The following is a 22,109-nucleotide window of genomic DNA, read 5'->3' as shown; positions in this document are numbered from 1 at the left end:
TTAAATTGGCTTTGCCAATAAAATCTGCTTAGATGCTAACCCTAGTTTGGCAAATAATTGGATCTGGATTTAAATTGGTCTTTGTTAGGCCAAATTTTGTCCTTAAACCCATTTTAATCCAGAACTGAATCGTTTTAGAACTAAACTGATTTACCTCTATTTTACCAAACTGAGCCTAAAAATATCCCAAGTTACCAATCGCTTCAAGGTTCTATGTACTTGACTGTCAATTAAAATGCATCAAGATTCCCTCGAACACCAATCGCACTTCTCAAACTCCATAACTCCATTTCCTCCATTTTTCAAACCTTTAAAAGCAAATAAAACTCAGAAGGAAAAAGGAAAAAAGAAGGGGGAGAGAACTCAAACCCTCTCCCTTCGAAAAATGCCCTTTCCCTCCCTTTCCCAATTTAAACAACTCCTAACCAACTGCAAGAACCTACAGACTCTCTCCAAAATCCAAACCCACGTCATCATCAATGGCCTCATCAGCCACCCCCCTCTCACAATGCAAACCCTAAACCTCTACCTCTCCTTCAACCTCCCTAACCTCGCACTCTCCCTTTACAACTCACTCTCAAAACCCACATTGTCATTACAAAATCTCATACTCCGTTCCCTCTCCGATCACGGGTACTACTCCCATCTCCTTCATTTTTACCACAACCTGCAATATTCGGGCTCTCACTGCTCAGATAACTTCACATTCCCCTTTGTAATCAAGGCTTGCGCGGCCTTGTTAGCTCTCAGGACCGGGAAAGAGGTGCACTGTTCGGTTTTGAGGACCGGGTACGTGCACAATCTGGTAATGCAAACAACTCTTGTTGACATGTATGCGAAAATGGGCTTGATGGTTTGCGCTAGAACAGTGTTCGATGAAATTCTTGAGAGAGATTTGATTTCGTGGAATGCGTTAATTGCTGGGTATTCATTGAATGGTATGGGCTTAGAAGCCATTAACGCATTGCGATCAATGCAAGTGGAGGGTAATTTAAGGCCCAATTCGAGCACTTTTGTTAGTGTTCTTGGTTTGGGAGGGGAGAGGTTTGGGAAACAGATACATGGGTTTTGTCTAAAATTGGGTTTTGTAAAGGATTGTACTGTGGTGTCTGCTCTCATCACAATGTATGCTGATGTTGACTTGGGAGCTTCCAGAGTGTTATTTGATGAGGTTGATTCGAAGGACTTGGTTTCTTGGAACACGATGATTTCTGCATATTCCCATAATGGCGAGGCCAATGAGGCATTTGATATCTTTAGCCTCATGCATAGCGAAGGATGGAGGCCTAATTTGGTTACTATGATATCGGTTATTCAATCTTGCGGTGATCTTTCCAGCATTCATCATGGTGAGATAATACATGCTCTTACGGTTAAACTTGGGCTTGCAGATCTAATATCTGTGGCGACTTCGCTTGTATCAATGTATGCTAAGCTTGGAGAATTGGGTGCAGCTCAGATTTTATATCATGAAACACCTCAGAAAAGCCTTCTACTCTGCAATTCAATGATCTCTGCCTATATTTTGAACGGGCTTCCAGATAACAGTTTAGCCACATTTCGTGATTTGCAAGTCAACAATCTAATTCCTGATTCAATCAGCATCATTAGTGCAATTTCTGGATGTTCAATGAGTAAAGATTTGAAACTAGGGAAGTCTGTTCATGCTTATAGCCTTAGAAGAGGATTTGATTTGAACATCAATGTGATGAATGCGCTTCTGGCTCTCTATTCCGATTGCAATCAGTTTTCTGATATATGTAAGTTGTTTCATAGATTGAGAGCGAGAAATGTGGTCTCTTGGAATACTTTGATATCAGTGTGGGCTAGGATTGGAGATGCAAAGGCTTCAGTAGCTTCATTTTGCCAAATGCAAGAGGAAGAAACAAATTTTGATTTGATCACAATTATCAACATTCTACCTAGTTTTTATCAGCACCAAGACCTCTACACTGGGATATTGTTCCATTCTCTTGCGATCAAAACTGGGTTTGAATCCGATGTTTCTCTCAAGAATGCTCTTATAAGTATGTACACAAATTTTGGTTTTATTGAGGATGCTCACCTTCTCTTTGAGAGCTTATGCTTCAGAAGGACTGTAGTCTCGTGGAATGCTTTGATGACAGGTTATCGAAACTTTAGCTTATTTGACGAAGTAATGTCCCTTTTCAATCAAATGAAGAGAGAAGCTCAAAAGCCAAACTCTATAACATTGCTCAATCTCTTGCCTAGTTGTGAAACTAAGTTACAGGGGAAGTCGACTCATGCCTTTGCCATAAAAAATTTCCTCGAATTAGATAATTCACTTTGTACGTCTACAATGTGTATGTATGCTAGGTTCGAGGATTTGAACTCTTGCTGCTCAGTATTCAAGACGATGGATAAAGGAAACATTGTTTCTTGGAACACCATGATGTCTGTGTATGTGCAAAGCATGAATGTAGGAAGAGCGATAACCGCTTTCAAAGAAATGCTTGAAATGAGAATAGAGCCTGATTCTGTCACAATGTTAACCCTAGCCTCTGCTTGTTCTAATCTGAGCAGTCTAGCTCTATCCCATTCATTGACAGGTTTTGCTATTCGCAAGGGATTCAATAAGAGCACTGCAGTCGTCAATGTTCTCATCGACATGAATGCTCGATCAGGAAGTTCATCATTTGCAAGAGAGATATTCGATCAGTTGGAATTGAAGGATTCCATCAGTTGGAGTGTCATGATAAATGCTTATGGGATTAATGGCGATGGAGGAGGAGCACTTCGTTTATTCTACACAATGCAAGAGACTGGAATAAAGCCTGATGATATTACATTTGTAAGCATTCTTTCAGCCTGTGGTCACTCAGGATTAGTCGATGAAGGGCGGAATATATTTGAATCGATGGCGAAAGTTTATGGAATTCAACCGAAAATGAAGCATGTTGCTTGCATAGTCGATCTTTTAGGACGATCTGGGCACTTGGAGGAAGCTTATGAGACTGTCAAGAAACTGGCGAATTATGATGCCAAGTCCTGTGAAGAAATGCTTGAATCTTTGCTTGGGGCTTGCAGGAGCTATGGTGATGTGAGAATAGGCGAAGAAATTGGGAAGCTGTTGTCGGAGATGAATCATTCAACTGCTCGTTCCCAGGTGATGCTATCGAATATCTATTCGACGGTCAAGAGATGGAGAAAATCAGGGAGATTGAGGCGTGAGATGGGAGCAAAAAGGTTGAAAAAAGACCCGGGATTTAGCCTTGTTGAAGTGAGTTAAAAAGGCCTTGAAGCCCTTGTAAATTTGTTGTACATTTAAAACAGTACTGGATTAAAGGCTAATATAAGCTATAGCTTCGTGGTATGATAGCATGTAAGAACCAAAATCAAGCATTGAAAGATACTGAAACACTTCAGCAAATGACTACCTCAAACCTGCGCTCTAGCACCTACCTTGACTAATCTGCTCATTGCCAAATCATAGGCATTGCTGAGTTTTCAATACTCAACTCCAAATGAAGGAAATTAAAAGAGAATTATCTTTCAACCATGTTATCTGAACGAGTAAAGAGTCATGCATATTTGATAATAAAAGAGTCATGCATATTTGATAACGCAGGAGTTACGCACAAAGGCTACATAGACCTGGAACACCTGCAAAAACTTAAAAACATTTGCTCTAATTTAAGCTGGAACTACTACAAATTCAATTTACTTTAAGCTCCATCATACAAAATGTTATCCATTGTCATGCTACGTCCAAACTCCACTGCATGACTACAGAAAAAGATAGCCTAGAAATGCCTATTCATGACATTGCACATCAATGATCTGAAGGAGCCCTGCAAACTGAAATTAGAAAGGGCGTCAGAATTCTAATAAGAAAATAAAGAAAACAAAGAAAACAGATGTAACCGTAGTAATAATAGAGGAAAATTCAATCAGTGAACTATAGGTTTAGACCTCTGCACCATCAGAACATCTCCACTATCGAACCAAAAAAGGAAAAACAGCGACAATAAGAAATCCCACCAAATCCTGCACTGCAGATAATTTTTTTGTTTAATAAATCAGAGTATGTGATACATGGTACTGTAAAACCAAGCAGAATTGTACTTACAAAAGGTTTAGGATTTGTGAGCTTTGGTTGTAAACTGTCAAAGTTTTAATGTTAGCCCTATTGGGCAGTGATCACTACCATTGACTTCGGGGAGAATATAAGAGTCGTAGACTTTATCTGCTATGGACTCTGATGCCAGAAAATAATCTAAACGCCAACCTGATACATGAACATTGAGCTAGCACAAAGTTAGAAAAAGTCTAGCACAAAGTTATGTAATAACTCTTCTTGGAATCATTTCAAAACAAAAGACGGAAATCCTGGCACCCCAATGAAAAGGAAAGTTGAACACATAAATTAGTTACTGTGTTCAGAAATATGCTACTGCTCCTCATATAATTTTTTGTTTAGTTCCACATTTCATAATGTCTTTTACACATTTTCCAACATAACTTTTCCTGGAGTCTGCACATGGGATCTGTGGAGCACCAAGTTGTATGGCCAAACATGACATGTATGCCTAATTAAAAGAAAATATTTTTTTCTAAGAAAAACTAAACGGGGTCATCACCAACGATGAAATATTACCCTAGCAATTATCTAACCACGAACCTTCCGCAGAGTAACTGAACATATAAAACTTGAACACTATTAAACCATTAACAATTTTATGCGTGCATACAACCTAATGTGAAAATACAGATGCGAACGAGTGAGAACAAAAGGTTGAATACCTTTATTCGTCTTGCGTCCCCCATGTCTATAACCCCAATAAGTATAGGCCACTACACCAGGGTGTTGTTTCCTGAAGGTATCCACAAAGCCTCTAGACAGGAAGTTCCTCTCAAATGATTCCCTTTCTTCAATAGTAAATCCAGCACTCCTACGATTTCCCTATAGGACCATAGCAAACTATCACTACAAGGATAAACCAAACAGATTTTCAAAGGGTATAAAAATGAAAGTGAAATTTCTGTAAACAGCCTTATCTGATGATTTCGTCACTCACAGTATTTATGATTAATGACAGTATAAATAAGGTTTTTATTTATGTACATACTCTTCAAATCTATCGTACTTTTAAAGCTACCCCTAAAACATCATTTTTGCCTATTTTATCACCAAAACCAATTACAAATCAACATGCAATAGACACATCATGCTTGCAAAATTTCGTCGAGATTCATTCACCAAACAAAGCCTGCTGATGAGTACAGGTTAAGGCGTTAAAGCATTCAGATAAACAGATCCTTACAGCAGGATTATATATATCGATTTCCTGGTGAGCACAATTCAGATCACCAGTTAATATCACAGGCTTTGATTTCTCCAGTTCCTGCCAAAAAAAAAAGACAGTGTTTACCAAGAAAAGGAACACTAACTAATCTTCTTGCAGATATTTCTAGTAATAAATTCAATGCCAGGATTTTGCATAAGAAACAGATTCAATTAGAAAGAAAATCTTAAAGCTTAAAGTTGAAATCTTGAAATTGGGGAAAACCTATCTCTCTGTGTAATTCTTTTCTTGGTCTTTTAGTGGTTAACAAAGGAGTCTCTATTAATTGCAAGTTTCAAAAATAGCCATATTTTTAATCTTATCTATCCTCAATGAGTCAAAGCGTGTCAGGCATCTAATCCGCGAAAAGAATATCGGTAATGGAGCATAGTTGAAAGGAAGTCTCTTTTATCTAATAGACGCACATATTCTTGTAACATACAAGGATCAACTTGACCCCATATCTGCAGAGAAACTCCTGCGCATTTTGAGAAATAAAATTATTCTCTGAGAAAAATCTTGTGTGCATTTTCCAACCTCAGCACTACTGTTTATGAGTGGGCAGCAAGAAAACATTTTGACATGTGATATACTACCTTCCATCAGCAGCAACCGTTTTTGCTATCTAACAAATTTCTGAATTTATTTTGGGAAAAATGGACATAAGCATACAACTAGATATGTATATGTCGATTTCTGCACCCTATTTTAGCAAAGAGCCACTTCAAATGGTCCACCACCAAATATGGCTGTTGATCTGGATCAGTATGCATGAACAGCTCCTTACTGTTAGTCTAAAAGTGTAACTCTCGCCACCACAACTTCAGACCATTGTGCAGGGAAAGCAATTTAAGATGGTGATCAACCCAGGTTCAAGTCCAATTGAGTAAGCATTTAAAGTGGATTTAGGAAGGAAAAACAAGAGAATCAATCTCTTAAAACAGCCCAAAAGTTTTCAGCCCAAGGGCATTCATCCATGGACATGTTAGAGTATTAAATTATAATTTCAACCCTCACAACTTCAGATTTTTTGTACAATAAAAGGGGACTTCAAGACTTGCAACTACTATTATAACCTATAAATAATTTAAACGGTCAATTGCAGCAAGAATTGACTGTCATATGGCTTAACATAAGATATCCATTCCAACATCAAGTTCTTTATGTTAATATTCGTCATAAAGAACAGAACAATTGGTCTCTCCTAACCAATGACGCGGTTTGACAGTAACTGAGAGGGAAAGTCCAAGTACCAGAGCATATATCTCAATAAAAAAATAAGCATTTATTATTGTTATTGATTTATCTAAAAATAATAACAACAACAGTGATGAGTATAAAAGAGAGAATATATACGTCCAAAAAACATCAGTATTTTAGTCAGATTGAAAAGACTAATTAAATGTACCAGAAAAAGAATGCTTACTTTCATGTAATTGCTAAGACATTGATCCCATTCCTCAACCCTGTATGTCTAACACCAAGAACATCACAAATTAGATGATCAAATTCCTTTATTGATCACAACATAAATGACTGGCATCCCCTACCTAAAAAAGAGTTCATTAATAAAAACATTAAGGATCTAATTACCAATCTTCTCAAACCATCTCCCGAATTAGGCACATAACCACACAGTAAGAAAAATGTATCAAATTCCACTGTCACAAGCCGGCCTTCACTATCATGATCTGATATACCAAGTCCGTACTTCACTGAGATTGGCTTTATCTGCTTAAGAAAGCTTAGTAAGTTTTATAACTGGAAAAGTGTCACAATAAGATCAGTTCTAGGAATTCAGAAATGAGCATAAGAACACAGCAATGATGCTGAAGTCTATTTTAAAGAAAAAACTTTTTTCCATTTAAAAAGCCAATACTTCTTGCCCGGCCGTAAAAACATGTTATTCACACAACAGCTCAGCAGAGTATGAAATTGAACATTAAACCCCAAAGTTAACCTTATAAAGACATCTCAAGTTTAAGAAATTCTACTTTCACTTGAACATCCGCACACCTTTCCACACTGAGATGTATATATAATATATGCATTTCACCTGAACTTGTATGATACCTTCCATTAATAAAAGAACTCCAACCTTTGGTGGTGCTGATAGATGCGAGGATCATCTTTACATTTTAAAACACCAAATGTAATATCAAGGAAAAGTAACAGACTCACTAGTCATGAAAATTCAGCAACAGAGTGACATAGACACTGAGGTCAAGGTTTAAGACAAGATACTAAACCAGCAGTATATTAACTAAGATTGTCAAGGCAACTCAACAGAATGCACACATTTAGTGGGTGATACTATATTTTTCTTCGATGAACAAAATTCCAAACAATCTGATAATGTTTTAGTCAGATATAGTTCCAATTCAAACTTGGAAAGTTATTCCTCACTGCATCTATATGATCTTTTAGCTTATGTCACACCTTAAAGATAATAATATATGCATCATAAACCAAAAAGTGGAGAATAAGCTATCTCTACTAACAACCAAATCCTTAGCATTTTCCTCTTGTAACGGAATGATTCTTTTCTCAATAATAAGTTTGATTTCTTAATTTCCAAGAAACAAGGAATTTTTTACGAGGCAAAAAACATGCAGGTACTCTACAAAGAAATATTGTGAAGCATATATAAAAAGTACACATCAGAACCAAGCATGCTTCTATGTAAACGAGCGCTGCTTTGGGGAAGGAATGAGCATACCCGTGATATAATGGCAGTACCAGAGTAACCAAGCTTTGCAATGCTGCAAGTCCAGAAACTGTGATCATATCCATCAATTAGACGCTCTCTAATCTCATCCACATCTTTCTCCTGTTTAAAAGTTAAAATCATAAACCAGGTTGTTCAACTTAACCGAAACAAAATAACTTTTTGAATCAAATGAACAGGAGATTCTCTATAACTTCTGTACATACAAAAAAAAAATACTGAAATTTGTAATTTCATCAAGGTGCTTTCCGAACACAGCTACATAGGTCTTCGTGATTACTGCTTCTCTCAATAAAAGTCCTCTACTGAATCTTGATACTTTGGAGAAGTAAATAAATTTTCTTGTAAGGATGAAGCAATTTATATTTATACCTGGATTTTCGTTTCTTGCAAACATAACACATCGAAATCCTCTTTTTGAGCAAGTTGAAGGACAGAGAAACTCTCCACCTTCAGTAATGCCCTCAAGCCATTGACATTCCAAGACATAAGCTTCACAAATTTTGTATCCCTCGCAAGAGGTCGTGGCCTCATTGTGTTAGGATTATATGGTATCCAGTCTTTCTGTGGCTTCTTGTGAGCAAGCACCGTCCAAGGCTCAGCAGTGACCATTTGGCCTATAACCCCCTTGCAATCTTGAGTTTCTGTAGAAACTCTTTTGCTTGATCGGAAATTCTTTTTCTCTAAAATCACAAAAGAGTAGCTTTTCTCCATCTCCGTCTTCAACAACTTAACTAAATTCAAGAAAGAACATAGTTGTAGAACTTACCGACAACTTCTTCTGCATCAGTAGATGTCTGTTTTTGTTTCACCACAGCTAGAGATTCATTTTCAATAGCAATGCACTCAACAGACTCTTGCTTTTTTCTACTTCTTTTCTGTTTCTTTTCAGTAGTATCCGGTGCAGTGTATAAATCTTGAGTATTATGTTCAAAAGATGAAGGCGCAGCTTTTCGTTTTGAATTTGTATTTTCCGGATCTACAGTTGCAACTGTTGAAGATGAATTATTGCCTGTTGACATATATAACTTTTAGTAGAAAGAATGAGTCTCTACGATATGCTGCGAAGAGCACAGAAATGCATTATATCAATGATAAATTGCTACCATTGTCAGTTTTGGATGAGAAGCACTTCAAGGCCAAAATAAGATCCTTCTTACTACCCCTTGCGGATATACCTACAGTTCTTTTTTGTTGGTAAACATAAACATCAGTCAAAATACAATCAAAGGCCTCATCCATGCAAGCATGCAAACAAAAAGAGGGGGTTTATGCAGATAAGGACACTACTAAGAACCTCACCTTGCCATTTTCTGAAGTTCCTTTAATGTCAGGGAATCAAAATGATCAGAATCACTCTGAATATCCAAATTTTCAACAGAGCTTTCTGTAGCATCTTCCTGTAGGTCAACACATCAATCAGAAACCATCGAGGATAAACAATTACACACTGATCTGATGAAGTGCACAAATTTTATAACCTTCATGACACTCTTCTTAGATTGACTCCTAGAATCTACAGATCCCTTTATCTTTTGGCTTTTCTGGCGGCCGGATGGTTTGGAAACTGGTGCGGATAAGTCTGGAATTTCTGCTTTAGAAGCCATCCTCTTGAAATTTAGATTCACAAGCTCTCCAATCCTTAATTTCCTAGGTTGAATTGCACGGCTGCAGAAATAAGATTAGAGCTAAAATTAATCAAGTCGCAAACACTGTGATGAGGTCTTTCCCCGTCTTATAAGAAAGATTTGATGTTTAGATGATAGGACCAGCAACTGAATCTCAAATTTAATGAGGAAAAGAAGAAAGAAAAGCATGATCGTCAGGCGTCAGTGAAGTAGTTAAAACTATGATCCGGTGCCAAAATTTCTAGGCTTCTAGCCATGGGAATCAGCCAACCAGGCGCGAGTGAGGCGCACACCACAAAACCTACTACTTCAATTTTCAGCTAAAACCATCTTTATAAAGTCACTAGTTTAAGTCCATGCCAAGAATCAAGAACCTTTACACAGGGAGTAGCCTAGATGTAATTTTACTATTATAGTTCTGCATCCTTCTCCAAAGCACACAACATGCACAGAATCACATCCCAAAACAAATATATACTTAAAATAATGTAGAGGAGAAAATAAAGTACTAAAATGAAAAAAGGAAAACTAATCAGAAGAAGGAGAACTACTCGAGCAAATAATTTAGATCAATAGCCAAATTTTAAACAAGCAAGCACTGTACCAACCTATGAAGCTCATCTTCAAACAAGTCAAATCAACAATGGGTAAGAACACAGAAAATTTAATAGAAAAAGACTAATTAACAAAAAGAAGGAACCTAACTTTCTTAAAAGAACAATTTTTCAAAACAGCCCCATTTTATTTTTTTATTTTTAAAATCGACCCATTTTTTTTATTTACCAAAACCGACCCGTTTTTTGCCACGTCAGCCTAATCACCCTCCTAAACAGTCGGGGTTGCCAACCCCGACTATTTAGGACATAAATTTTTAGGGTTTAAGGCTTCTAATTGGGGTTTAACACTAGGGGCGCATTCGGTCCGGATACGGCTCGGATATGATGCTATCATATTCATATCCGCTTACTCATCTCGGATACGGTTACGGATACGGATATACCTCGGTAAGAAAAATTCATATCCATATCCGCTAAAATCGGATACGGTTACAGATATACATGCGGATATATAAGCGGATATGTATGCAGATACAAAACGGATATGAGAAAGCTAGATAGTATTGAGAAAAACATAGTTCATGTGATACAAAAGAGTTCGTTTATATGTTCATTATATCTGAAAAGTTAAGATTAGACATCTTGATTATCAAAATTAACCACAAATCCATAATCTAAGAAATCGAAACTATCGTAAGAGTATGACTATTATGTATTCGGATATTTCGGATACGGATACAGATATTTCACTATAAAATCATATCTGTAACCATATCCTATCGGTTATAGATTTGAGTAACGGTTATAGATTTGAGTAACCATATCCGTATCCTAACGGATACGGTTACAGATATTTCCTCGGATACGGTTTAGCACCCTATTTAACACCCTCCTAAATAGTCGGGGTTGGCAACCCCGACTGTTTAGGAGGGTGATTAGGCTGACGTGGCAAAAAACGGATCGATTTTGGTAAATAAAAAAAACTGGTTGATTTTAAAAATAAAAAAAAATGAAATGGGGCTGTTTTGAAAAATTGTTCTTCTTAAAAACCCAATATATAATTTTAAGCAAAGTTCATTCCTTTTCAACAGGAAAATGAATAAGGAGAATCAAAAGATAAACACGTCAACAGTAACTAATTGAGAACAAGAAAGAATCTGATGGAGCTAAAGCTGCAAAATACATTAACAATAAGACAAAAGACACAAAAAATAGTCGTTTTCGCAAAAATACAACTTAAAGAATTAGGTCATTGCACTTGAATACCCAAAGTTGCACCCTTTATACTGAAGTTTCTAAAACAATTTGATACCCTAAAGGTTTCAAATTGACGATAAATTTAACAATTTGTTTGATACCCCAAACCCCTATTGTTCCTCACATATTCCAAACTCAAAAACTGAAATTTGGTTCTCAATCCCCCCCCCCCCCCCCCCCCCCAAAAATTATATAGAAAGTCGAGAGGTAAAAGGCCCAGGGAGAGAAAACCCAACCCCAGATCGAAACCAGGTGAGGGTGGTCGATAGAGGGGAGGAGTACGTTAAGCTTACGAAGCAGTGGCGGAGCACCAGCATCGCCCTGCGGCCCCGGGAACACGAGCGAGCTCGGTGAAAGAAAAGTGCAGGTGGCAGCAACAATTCGGCGGTGTTGTTGTTTCTTGGAGAATGGATTGGGCCGGGCCAACTAGGAGTATTGTCAGATCCGAAAGTGAAAATTTCCTACCTTTTATTTTTTAACTTGTTTTTTGAGTAAGAAATGGCCTAGTTTAGTACATTACTTACCATGTAGAAAACGACAAAGTGAGAGAGTGAGATGAGATTGATCAAATGAGCTAGTCGATAGTTATTTATTTAATATGGTAATCGGTATCGTTCATCCTAAATTGTATGCCACTGTTGGATTTAATCTAATAAATCTATTTGTGGGCACATATGATTAATCATTGTGTATTGCTATCTTTCAGGATAACCCACTGAAGTGATCAATTAAGTTGGGTTAATTTGGTATTTAAATGATCATGGGGTCATATGTGCAGATACCAGGTTGTAATTGTAATTTATTGAGGGGCTAAATTATAAAAGTACAACATCTATAAATAAGGGGTTATGGTCCCTAACCTAGGGTTACATTCTCTAATTCTCTTCACCCCCATCTAAGAGAGAAATTCGGCTAAAGAGAAAACCCTAAGGTTAGAAGATCCAAAACCCAAAATCAAGATCAAGCAATGGATTCAGGTATAAGCTTCCGCTCTCTTTTGATTTTGTTAATCTCTTTGAATTAATCATGGCTATATGGTTTTAGATCTCAAGTTTTATGATGTAGATCTAACAAGTGGTATCAGAGCCACCTTGATTAATTCTTAGGGATTTAAGTTTTATTGGGTTTTTTTATCTTAAATCTCTGGTTAAAGATTCAATTTTTGGGTTCGGATGAACAGTAATGTTCTTGGATGAACAGTAACGAAATTTTTTTTCGGATGAGCAGTAAAGTATTTTTTTCGGATGAACAGTAACTGAAAAATCAAAGGTTCTTGGATTTTTCGGATGAACAGTAATGTTCTTGGATTTTTCTTTGATTTTTCCTTCAATTTTTTCCAATTCTGGATCTGTTTTGAAAATAAAAATCAAAGGTTTTTTGGGTTTGTCGGCGGCGGTTTCAATTTGAAACCCTAAGGGTTCATGGCGAAAATTAAGGAGGTGGTTACCTCAAACGAACCTCGCGTTCGTTCAATTTTAACCGAGCTTCGCGCTCAACGAACCTCGCGTTCGTTCTAAGGTGAACCTCGCGTTCAACTCAGGTGAGCGTCAAGCTCAATTTTAACGAACCTCGCGTTCGTTCTAAGGTGAACCTCGCGTTCAACTCAGGTGAGCGTCAAGCTCAATTTTAACGAACCTCGCGTTCGTTCCCAAGTTGAACCTCGCGTTCTTTTATCAAACGAACCTCGCGTTCGTTCATTTTCAGACGAACCTCGCGTTCGTACTTCAGACGAACCTCGCGTTCGTACTTCAGACGAACCTCGCGTTCGTACTTCAGTTGAACCTTGCGTTCATTTTTTTTAACGAACCTCGCGTTCGTTCCCAAGTTGAACCTCGCGTTCTTTTATCAAACGAACCTCGCGTTCGTTCATTTTCAGACGAACCTCGCGTTCGTGCTTAAGTGAGTCTCGTACTCAATACAGTCGAACCTCGCGTTCGAAGTTAAGGGAACTTCGTGTTCATTATGGTTAAGCCTCGGCTTTTTTATGGGTCCACTTTGGTATACTTAATTTATTCAATTAAGTTATGTGCCCTAGTTAAGCTGTGAGACCCCAATTAAGTTTTTTTAATCAATTATTTAATTCAAATATTATGACACTAAGGTATTAAGGTTGTCTCTCACTCCAATTGATTAATTGAAACAAGAAGTTGCCAAAGTAACCTCTCTTGTGTAGATTGTTCATGAGGAATGTGAGATGTTTGTGTGTATGCTTTCGTGTAAATATTTAATCGGCCCAAAGGAAGGTTAATATTTATTTAGACTGTATACACATCTGCGATGATAAGCGTGTGACAATTATAAGGTTTACATGTGAATAATGAATCGATCCAAAGATAGTTTCATTATTTGACATGAGTTATTGTCAATGTTTGATCATTGCAACAAGGTATCACTTACAAGTTAATATTACTGTCCAAAGACTTGATATTAATGTTGTGCCGGTATCTTGGATGGGGATTGTCATTATTTGAATTTTATTGATTATGGTTATTGATGTGAGCATTTTTGTTTTATTTCAGCTAATGCATCTGCTGCAACAATTTCTGCTAACATCAACTCAATTCCCATGCTAAATGGGACAAACTTCAAGGTTTGGAAAGAGAACATATTAATTGTTCTTGGCTGCATGGATCTTGACTATGCATTAAGAACTGAACAACCCCAACCTCTCAATGCGGATAGCACTCCTGATGCAAAGAAGGAGCATGAGAAGTGGGAGCGTTCAAATCGCATGAGTCTTATGATCATTAAGCGCGGCGTTCCGGAAGCCTTCAGGGGCATAGAATCCGAAGGGATTACTAAGGCTAAAGATTTCCTTGCCGAAATTGAGAAGCGTTTTGCGAAAAACGATAAGGTAGAAACAAGCACGCTTTTAGCTCGCTTGATTTCAATGAAGTATAAGGGCAAAGGAAATATCAGGGAGTACATTATGGAAATGTCTCATATTGCTTCAAAGCTTAAGGCACTTAAACTCGATCTTTGTGACGAGTTATTAGTGCATCTGGTTTTGTTGTCTCTTCCTGCACAGTTTAACCAATTTAAGGTCAGTTATAACTGTCAAAAGGAGAAATGGACTCTAAATGAGCTCATTTCATACTGTGTGCAAGAAGAAGACAGGTTGAAGCAAGATAAGACAGAAAGTGCTCATTTGGCCTATGCCTCTAAGGATAAGGGCAAGAAAAGGAAGAATGATAAGGAAGCTGCTAAGGGTCCAGTTGAGAAGAAACAACATAAGGATAATCAGGGTTGTTTCTTCTGTAAGAAGCCTGGACATGTAAAGAAGGACTGTACAAAATATCACGCCTGGCGTGATAATAAGGGTACGTTCCTTGCTTTGGTCTGTTCTGAGGTTAATTTAGCTTCAGTACCTAGAAACACTTGGTGGTTAGACTCTGGTGCTACTACTCACATAAGTGTTTCTATGCAGGGTTGCCTGAGCTACCGAAAGCCAAGTGATGTTGAAAGACACATCTTTGTGGGCGACGGACAATCGGTAGATGTGGAAGCAATTGGGCACTTTAGGTTGTTGTTAGGAACTGGTTATTATTTGGATTTAAAAGATACTTTTGTAGTACCGTCTTTTAGACGGAATTTGGTTTCTGTTTCTGTATTGGACAAATCAGGTTATTCTTGTTCATTTGGAAACAGTCAATTCAGTTTATCTTTTAATTCAAATGTTGTGGGAACCGGTTACTTGAGTATTTATGACAACCTATATTTGCTTGATACAATTGCTTCTTACAATGAATCCTTGCATGTGGAATCACGTGGTACTAAGCGTAAATTAAATAAGGAAAATTCGGCGACATTATGGCATAAGCGCTTAGGTCATATCTCAAAAGGTAGAGTTGAGCGTCTTGTGTCTGATGGCATTTTGGATTCCCTTGATTTTTCGGACTTCGACGTATGTGTTGAATGTATCAAGGGAAAACAGACCAAAGTGAAGAGATTAGGTGCCAACAGATCTTCGGATGTCTTAGAATTGATACATACGGATATTTGTGGGCCATTCCCTACGGAATCCTGGAATGGTCAACAATATTTTATATCATTCATAGACGATTACTCACGTTATGGGCACCTATATCTTATTCATGAAAAATCTGAGTCTCTGGACATGTTCAAAGCCTATAAAGCTGAAGTTGAGAATCAACTCAACAGAAGAATTAAAACCGTCAGATCTGATCGTGGTGGTGAGTACTACGGTAGATATGATGGTTCAGGTGAACAACGTCCAGGACCATTTGCTAGATACCTAGAGGAATGCGGTATCGTCCCACAGTACACTATGCCGGGTTCACCTAGCATGAATGGTGTAGCTGAAAGACGAAACAGGACTCTTAAGGATATGGTAAGAAGTATGATTGCTCATTCTTCTTTACCAGAGTCACTCTGGGGAGAAGCACTTAAGACAGCAGCTTACATTCTGAATAGAGTACCAAGTAAAGCAGTTGCTAAAACACCTTATGAGCTTTGGACTGGTCGAAAGCCCAGTTTAAAGCATTTACATATTTGGGGATGTCCAGCTGAGGCAAGGCCTTATAGGCCAAATGAAAAGAAATTGGACTCCAAAACAGTTAGCAGCTACTTTATTGGGTACCCTGATCGCTCTAGGGGCTATAAGTTTTATGATCCCACTATAAGGAATATTTTTGAGACGGGAACAGCAACATTCTTTGAGGATGTTGAGTTTGGGGGGAGAAATAAGGTTAGAGACATTAGTTTTGAGGAGGAATTGGCTTCAGATCCAATCCATACAGTTACTTTTGACAATATTCAGGTTCCTATACCTGTTGTTGCTCAAGAAGTAAATCCGGAACCTCAAGATGATAATGTTGAACAACTCCCTGTTCCAGAAGAACAAACTCAACAACCTCAAGAACCAGTGCCATTAAGGAGATCCACGAGAGAAAGGAGAAATGCTATTCCGGATGATTATATTGTATTTCTCCAAGAACATGAGGAAAGTAGTGGAATGTTAGAAGATGATCCAATCAACTTCTCTCAGGCCATGAAAAGTTCTAACTCTCAACAGTGGATTGATGCCATGAATGAAGAGTATAAGTCTATGCAAGACAATAAGGTTTGGGAACTTGTCCCATTGCCAGAAGGTGCAAAACCAATTGGTTGTAAATGGATTTTTAAAACCAAGCGGGATGCAAACGGTAATGTGGAGAGGTATAAGGCGCGTCTTGTGGCTAAAGGCTATACTCAAAAGGAAGGCATTGATTATACAGAGACTTTCTCTCCGGTTTCATCGAAAGACTCTTTCAGAATAATCATGGCACTTGTTGCTCATTATGATCTTGAGTTACATCAGATGGATGTTAAGACTGCATTTCTCAATGGAGACATTGATGAGATGATTTATATGGTGCAACCAGAAAACTTTGTGTCAGGAGACCCAAAGAATATGGTTTGCAAATTAAGGAAATCCATCTATGGACTCAAGCAAGCTCCTCGTCAATGGTATCATAAGTTTCAACAAATAGTTATCTCGTTCGGTTTTGAGATGAACATTGTTGATGACTGTGTATATCACAAGTTCAGTGGGAGTAAGTATATTTTTCTGGTTCTGTATGTGGATGACATCTTGCTTGCCACTAATGATATAGGCATGTTGCACGAAACCAAGAGATTTCTATCAAAGAATTTTGAGATGAAAGATCTTGGGGACGCCTCTTTTATATTAGGGATCCAGATACATCGAGATCGCTCTCGGGGTATTCTTGGATTATCACAAAAGAGCTATATCGATAAGGTACTTAAAAGGTTTGGCATGCAAGATTGCAGACCAGGTGACACCCCTGTTGCTAAAGGAGACAAGTTTAGTCTCAATCAGTGCCCTAAAGGTAACCTTGAAATTCAGGAAATGCAGAAGATTCCTTATGCTTCGGCTGTAGGAAGTCTAATGTATGCTCAGGTATGTACGCGTCCGGATATTGCGTACATTGTTGGGATGTTAGGCAGATACTTAAGCAACCCTGGTATGGATCATTGGATAGCAGTCAAAAGGGTTATGAGGTATCTTCAGAAAACAAAAGATTACATGCTCACATACAGAAAATCAGAGAAATTAGAGGTCATTGGGTATTCGGACTCTGATTTTGCTGGATGCCAAGATAGCAGGAAGTCTACATCAGGCTACATTTATATGTTAGCAGGAGGAGCTATATCATGGAAAAGTGTCAAACAAACACTAGTAGCTTCCTCCACTATGGCAGCAGAATTTGTAGCTTGCTATGAGGCATCCAATCAGGGAATATGGCTGCGAAATTTTGTCACGGGACTGCGCATTTTGGAAAATGTTGAAAGACCACTAAGGTTATATTGTGACAATAAATCTGCAGTAATGTATTCCAATAACAACAGGAGCTCAACTAAGTCAAAACATATTGACATTAAGTTCCTGGTTGTGAAAGAAAGGGTACAGAGTGGACAGATATCCATAGAGCACATTGGGACAAACTCCATGATAGCTGATCCTCTTACTAAGGGATTGCCACCTAAGGTCTTTCATGAGCATACTGCTCATATGGGTGTGGTATTATTTGAGGATATTATGTTTTAGTGGGAGTTTGTATTTGTGGTGCTTTATGTTTGTTTGTATTGTCTGATCAGAATAAAGTTTTCAGTTAAGACACTCTGTTACATTATGTTTGGTTTTGACCTCACTAAGGAGGACCAGTTGAAAATAGACATGTACTGATCACATTGCATGTAATTTTCATGCTGCACATCCATGATTGATCTATGTCGTTTGATTGTATTGGTATATGTGACCATTGATGGGTCGAGTCACGATAAATGTGACGAAGGCCGCTTTGATCCTATATTGATATAGTCAATGGACGAGATTGTTCGGAAATACCTTTTCAGTGATAGCATTTTTGAGCTCATAAGGTTATACACAATTTAAGGAATCATATGGTGCCCAAGTGGGAGATTGTTGGATTTAATCTAATAAATCTATTTGTGGGCACATATGATTAATCATTGTGTATTGCTATCTTTCAGGATAACCCACTGAAGTGATCAATTAAGTTGGGTTAATTTGGTATTTAAATGATCATGGGGTCATATGTGCAGATACCAGGTTGTAATTGTAATTTATTGAGAGGCTAAATTACAAAAGTACAACATCTATAAATAAGGGGTTATGGTCCCTAACCTAGGGTTACATTCTCTAATTCTCTTCACCCCCATCTAAGAGAGAAATTCGGCTAAAGAGAAAACCCTAAGGTTAGAAGATCCAAAACCCAAAATCAAGATCAAGCAATGGATTCAGGTATAAGCTTCCGCTCTCTTTTGATTTTGTTAATCTCTTTGAATTAATCATGGCTATATGGTTTTAGATCTCAAGTTTTATGATGTAGATCTAACAGCCACATGTTCTATGTGCATAAAAATTTGTATAATTTTAATTTCTCTAATCAATAATTATAACAACTATTTGCAAAAGGTTAAAAAGCTTATTTGGTCCCTGTACCGGGGCTCCATGCTCAAATTGGTCTATGTATTTTATTTGTTTCTCAATTTAGTCATTGTACCACACCACACAACGGTTATAAAGTAAGTCCTTTTTTAACGTCCATATAAATTAAGTGTTAACTTTTTGTTTACAACCTTACTACCCTCAATGACATGACGAAACAGGTCTATTTTCTTCGTTCAAACTTCTATAGTACATTAGTTATGGTATTTTTTATAAGTTAAATTTAACACAAATTACTTCTTCATTTTATTGTTAATATATATGACGATTTTCTCGAATATATAAATCAATTGTTGGATTCCTTTCTAGGACTGAACCTAAAGGGTATACGTCAAGTCTTCAATCTTTTTCCATACATTGCTCTTCCAATATCAATTTTATGGTCGACCATGCTAGTTTAATTTAATTTATCTCGCTGACTAGCTTATGATATCAGTTCTCCTATTGCTAAGAAATTTCATGCTTTCTGACTGTGGATATAGTTATATTGAAGATTGGGACCAGTAAAATAGTACATCATTTTGTTAAGAATGTTCAAGGTCAAGGAGGTGACTCCTTTTGCCTTAAAGTGTTCTTTTCTATTATTGCGTTTTCAGAGTAGGGATGATGCCCTTGATTCTTGTTCCTCTATGTTAGCTTGTAGAGAATGAAATGTATTTGTTCAATTGAGTACAGTTTGTCATCCAATGTTTTTGGTGACTTTCTTGTTAAATACAAGCAATCATGAAAGTAATGTAGTTGCTGCTCTTCGTGGTCTTAGCTGCTGAAGAAGATAAATAAATCCGGATCTTGATCACTTATGTTGAAGCATTTTTATCTCGCAGTTCATGACTAGAATCAGTATCCTTGGAGAAAAACTTGTTTAAGTCGAAATTTTTGACAAGAAACCAATGTTTTCGTTTCATAGAACCAGTTGACAATGGATTTATTATTTTTAATTTTATAACTTTGTAGGGTATAATTCTCCTTCTAATTTTTATTTTAGTAGAATCTTTAACGGAGAGTTAAAATCGGACTGAGTTTACATCTAGCAAGGAGTATAGGGACACAATTAAGAAAAAAATAAATTGCATAGACCAATTTGAGAATGAATCCCTAGTATAGGGATCAAATTGGTCTTTTAGCCTTTTCAAAATAGACGAGTCATAGTTATTTGCAAATTAACACATTAAACCTGTGAAGACCAACTTTATTTGCTTGTGAGCTGGTAGTCTAGCTATGAGAGCTTCAAGACTATCAGAGCTTCAAGACTTTGAGAGCGAGTCATGTCGCAAACCTCTCCTCCCCTAGCAGTTTCAACCATATCATTATCATCATCATCTAGCTATCTAGATTTTTTTTCTTTCTAGATCTTGCATGTCAGATGCCTAAGATATATGACATCCCCTAAATTTTAGTGTACCAATAGTATATATCCATGAATAGTATATATCCATGAAGAATATGACTGCAGGTCAGACCTGACTAAAAATACGAATGATTTAATTTACTTTCTAATTTAAAATGTGGATTTAAGAGTTAGACCCGTGTGCAAGCTCAAGGGCCATTGACAACTCGCCCTGTAGATCAGTTTTGGTCTAAATTAGTTCAGCTCTTCACTACACAGCGGACCATTTCTGAACTAGTTCAAGGCTAAAATTGGCCCAACAAACCAGTTTAAGTCGCAGTCAAGTTATTTGCCAAACTAGAATTAGGCATTAAACTAGTTTTGCTTCACTAAATCAGTTTAAGTTAGAGTTGCCTAACAGGACCCGAGAATGTTTAATTTACTTTCCAATTAATCCAAGGTTTTTCTTAGGGAGGCTAAAAAAAAAAGCCAGAAATACTCACCAATCGGAGTTCACACCTTTAATGGTGCTTTCTCCGCATTAAAATCCCCTACGCAATCATCATTGTCACCCACGCAACCCTCATTGTCTCAAACAAACCCAACAAACTTCCCTATTAAATCCCCCTCACCTCGCCTCCCCTCACTCACCAAAGAGACAAAACAGAAGCAATCAACATGGCTGCAAAAATTATAACCCTCACCCTCCTCTTCATCCTAATTACCTTAACCACATCTGAACCCATACCTCCTAAAGATGGTCCCCAGCCAGTTGATTCCCCGTGCAAGGGCAACATAACCATGCTCAGAGAGCGATGCGAGATGTTCGTTAAGCCCTACGGACCAGCGAAGCACCCATCAGTCCTGTGCTGCAACGCCATCGACGACTCCGACATCCCGTGCATATGCAGGCATTACATCACTCCCAGGGTTGAGAAACTGATCAGCATGGAGAAGGTTGTGTATGCCGCGGAGAAGTGTCATCGAGCTTTCGCTCCTGGTGACAAATGTGGAAGTAAGCCCTAGTACCAACCAGAGAGATTGATTCGAAACAACTTACGAGAGCTGAGGCGCCTAGTAATAATTCATTAACGATTTGAAAGACCAATTCAAAATAGATTAAGAATTGGTGGACCTATTAACAATTTTAAATGATTTGAGAGGCTAACTTCAAAATATGATCCATTTAAGGAACTAATATTGAGAGAAAAAGAAAACTTTTGAGTTGTATTTAATCAAAACTTGGCTTTTCAAACAATATTTGTGTACTAATCAATAAATTTGGTTTCAGGTTACACTGTTCCTGGAGCTTAGTCTTCAATGGGAGGCAAGAAGAGAAATTCGACGATGCTGTTTTATTATATCAATAAAGAAAGTTGATGATTATAGGGAACGGAATAAATGACATGTACGCATGAAATCCTAACCGAATATATGTTAGCCTGGGGAGTGAAAATAATAACAATAAATAATAATAATGTTGTTGTTGCTGCTTGTTATTACTGAATACTGAATTGTGTGATCTCCTTATCTTCTGTTTTTATATCTTCGATACTAGTAAAATCCCAAGTCCGGTTCAATATTAGAAGCAAAATAAAATCGAACCCATCTACTAATTTCCAATGAGCTTCTTATCACAACCGTTGAAATTTCCTTCGATGGACACGATGAGTTTGTTCTGGTCTTTGACTTCGGCTAAATTTCATTTTAACAAAACCCAAAACTTTGGGGATGTTTTCCATGAAACCCCTAAATTTAAATTATTTCATTAAACCCTGAAAACTTTCGCCGAAACTCCCAAATTCTCAAAG

The 22,109-nt window shown here is 37.5% G+C and overlaps 3 protein-coding genes across 6 annotated transcripts; 2 read left to right on the top strand and 1 right to left on the bottom strand.

The window, feature by feature from the left end:
• Window positions 287–3,356, top strand: LOC109822906 (pentatricopeptide repeat-containing protein At5g27110-like). Its single transcript, XM_020389172.1, has one exon. The coding sequence runs from the start codon at window positions 386–388 to the stop codon at window positions 3,248–3,250; it is 2,865 nt and encodes a 954-aa protein (XP_020244761.1). The 5' UTR covers window positions 287–385; the 3' UTR covers window positions 3,251–3,356.
• Window positions 3,550–11,916, bottom strand: LOC109820018 (DNA-(apurinic or apyrimidinic site) lyase, chloroplastic). Of its 4 annotated transcripts, none has more exons than XM_020386056.1 (14): window positions 11,770–11,916; window positions 9,516–9,702; window positions 9,337–9,434; window positions 9,141–9,220; window positions 8,804–9,046; window positions 8,407–8,717; window positions 8,026–8,136; window positions 6,900–7,037; window positions 6,733–6,780; window positions 5,286–5,366; window positions 4,765–4,924; window positions 4,091–4,249; window positions 3,934–4,013; window positions 3,550–3,819 (listed from the first exon to the last, which is right to left on the bottom strand). In XM_020386056.1, exons 2-12 carry the CDS (start codon window positions 9,639–9,641, stop codon window positions 4,128–4,130), a joined length of 1,518 nt encoding a protein of 505 aa, XP_020241645.1. In that variant the 5' UTR covers window positions 9,642–9,702; window positions 11,770–11,916; the 3' UTR covers window positions 3,550–3,819; window positions 3,934–4,013; window positions 4,091–4,127. The 4 variants fall into 4 exon arrangements, with proteins under 4 accessions (XP_020241645.1, XP_020241643.1, XP_020241644.1 ...); XM_020386054.1 differs by having other exon boundaries at window positions 11,759–11,890; XM_020386055.1 differs by having other exon boundaries at window positions 3,934–4,008; window positions 11,759–11,890.
• LOC109820077 lies at window positions 20,943–21,820 on the top strand. Its single transcript, XM_020386147.1, has 2 exons — window positions 20,943–21,313; window positions 21,590–21,820. The coding sequence occupies exons 1-2, from the start codon at window positions 20,977–20,979 to the stop codon at window positions 21,610–21,612; spliced, it is 360 nt and encodes a 119-aa protein (XP_020241736.1). The 5' UTR covers window positions 20,943–20,976; the 3' UTR covers window positions 21,613–21,820.

Source organism: Asparagus officinalis, chromosome 8 (genome assembly GCF_001876935.1).
Source record: "Asparagus officinalis chromosome 8, Aspof.V1, whole genome shotgun sequence".
In the NCBI taxonomy this organism is placed as follows: domain Eukaryota; kingdom Viridiplantae; phylum Streptophyta; class Magnoliopsida; order Asparagales; family Asparagaceae; genus Asparagus; species Asparagus officinalis.
The sequence above is the reverse complement of the archived record's forward strand: the minus strand, read 5'-3'. Positions and strand labels throughout refer to the sequence as shown.

Bases quoted from the DNA above. Each gene is read 5' to 3' on its own strand.
- LOC109822906 (XM_020389172.1), top strand. From the start codon at position 386: ATGCCCTTTCCCTCCCTTTCCCAATTTAAACAACTCCTAACCAACTGC.
- LOC109820018 (XM_020386054.1), bottom strand. From the start codon at position 11,793: ATGCTGGTGCTCCGCCACTGCTTCGTAAGCTTAAC. The intron at 9,221-9,336 runs GTGAGGTTCTTA...CCAACAAAAAAG, and splicing joins GAACTTCAGAAAATGGCAAG to AACTGTAGGTATATCCGCAA. The intron at 4,925-5,285 runs GTAAGGATCTGT...ATGGTCCTATAG, and splicing joins TCGATATATATAATCCTGCT to GGAAATCGTAGGAGTGCTGG.
- LOC109820077 (XM_020386147.1), top strand. From the start codon at position 20,977: ATGGCTGCAAAAATTATAACCCTCACCCTCCTCTTCATCCTAATTACC. The intron at 21,314-21,589 runs GTAAGCCCTAGT...ATTTGGTTTCAG, and splicing joins TCCTGGTGACAAATGTGGAA to GTTACACTGTTCCTGGAGCT.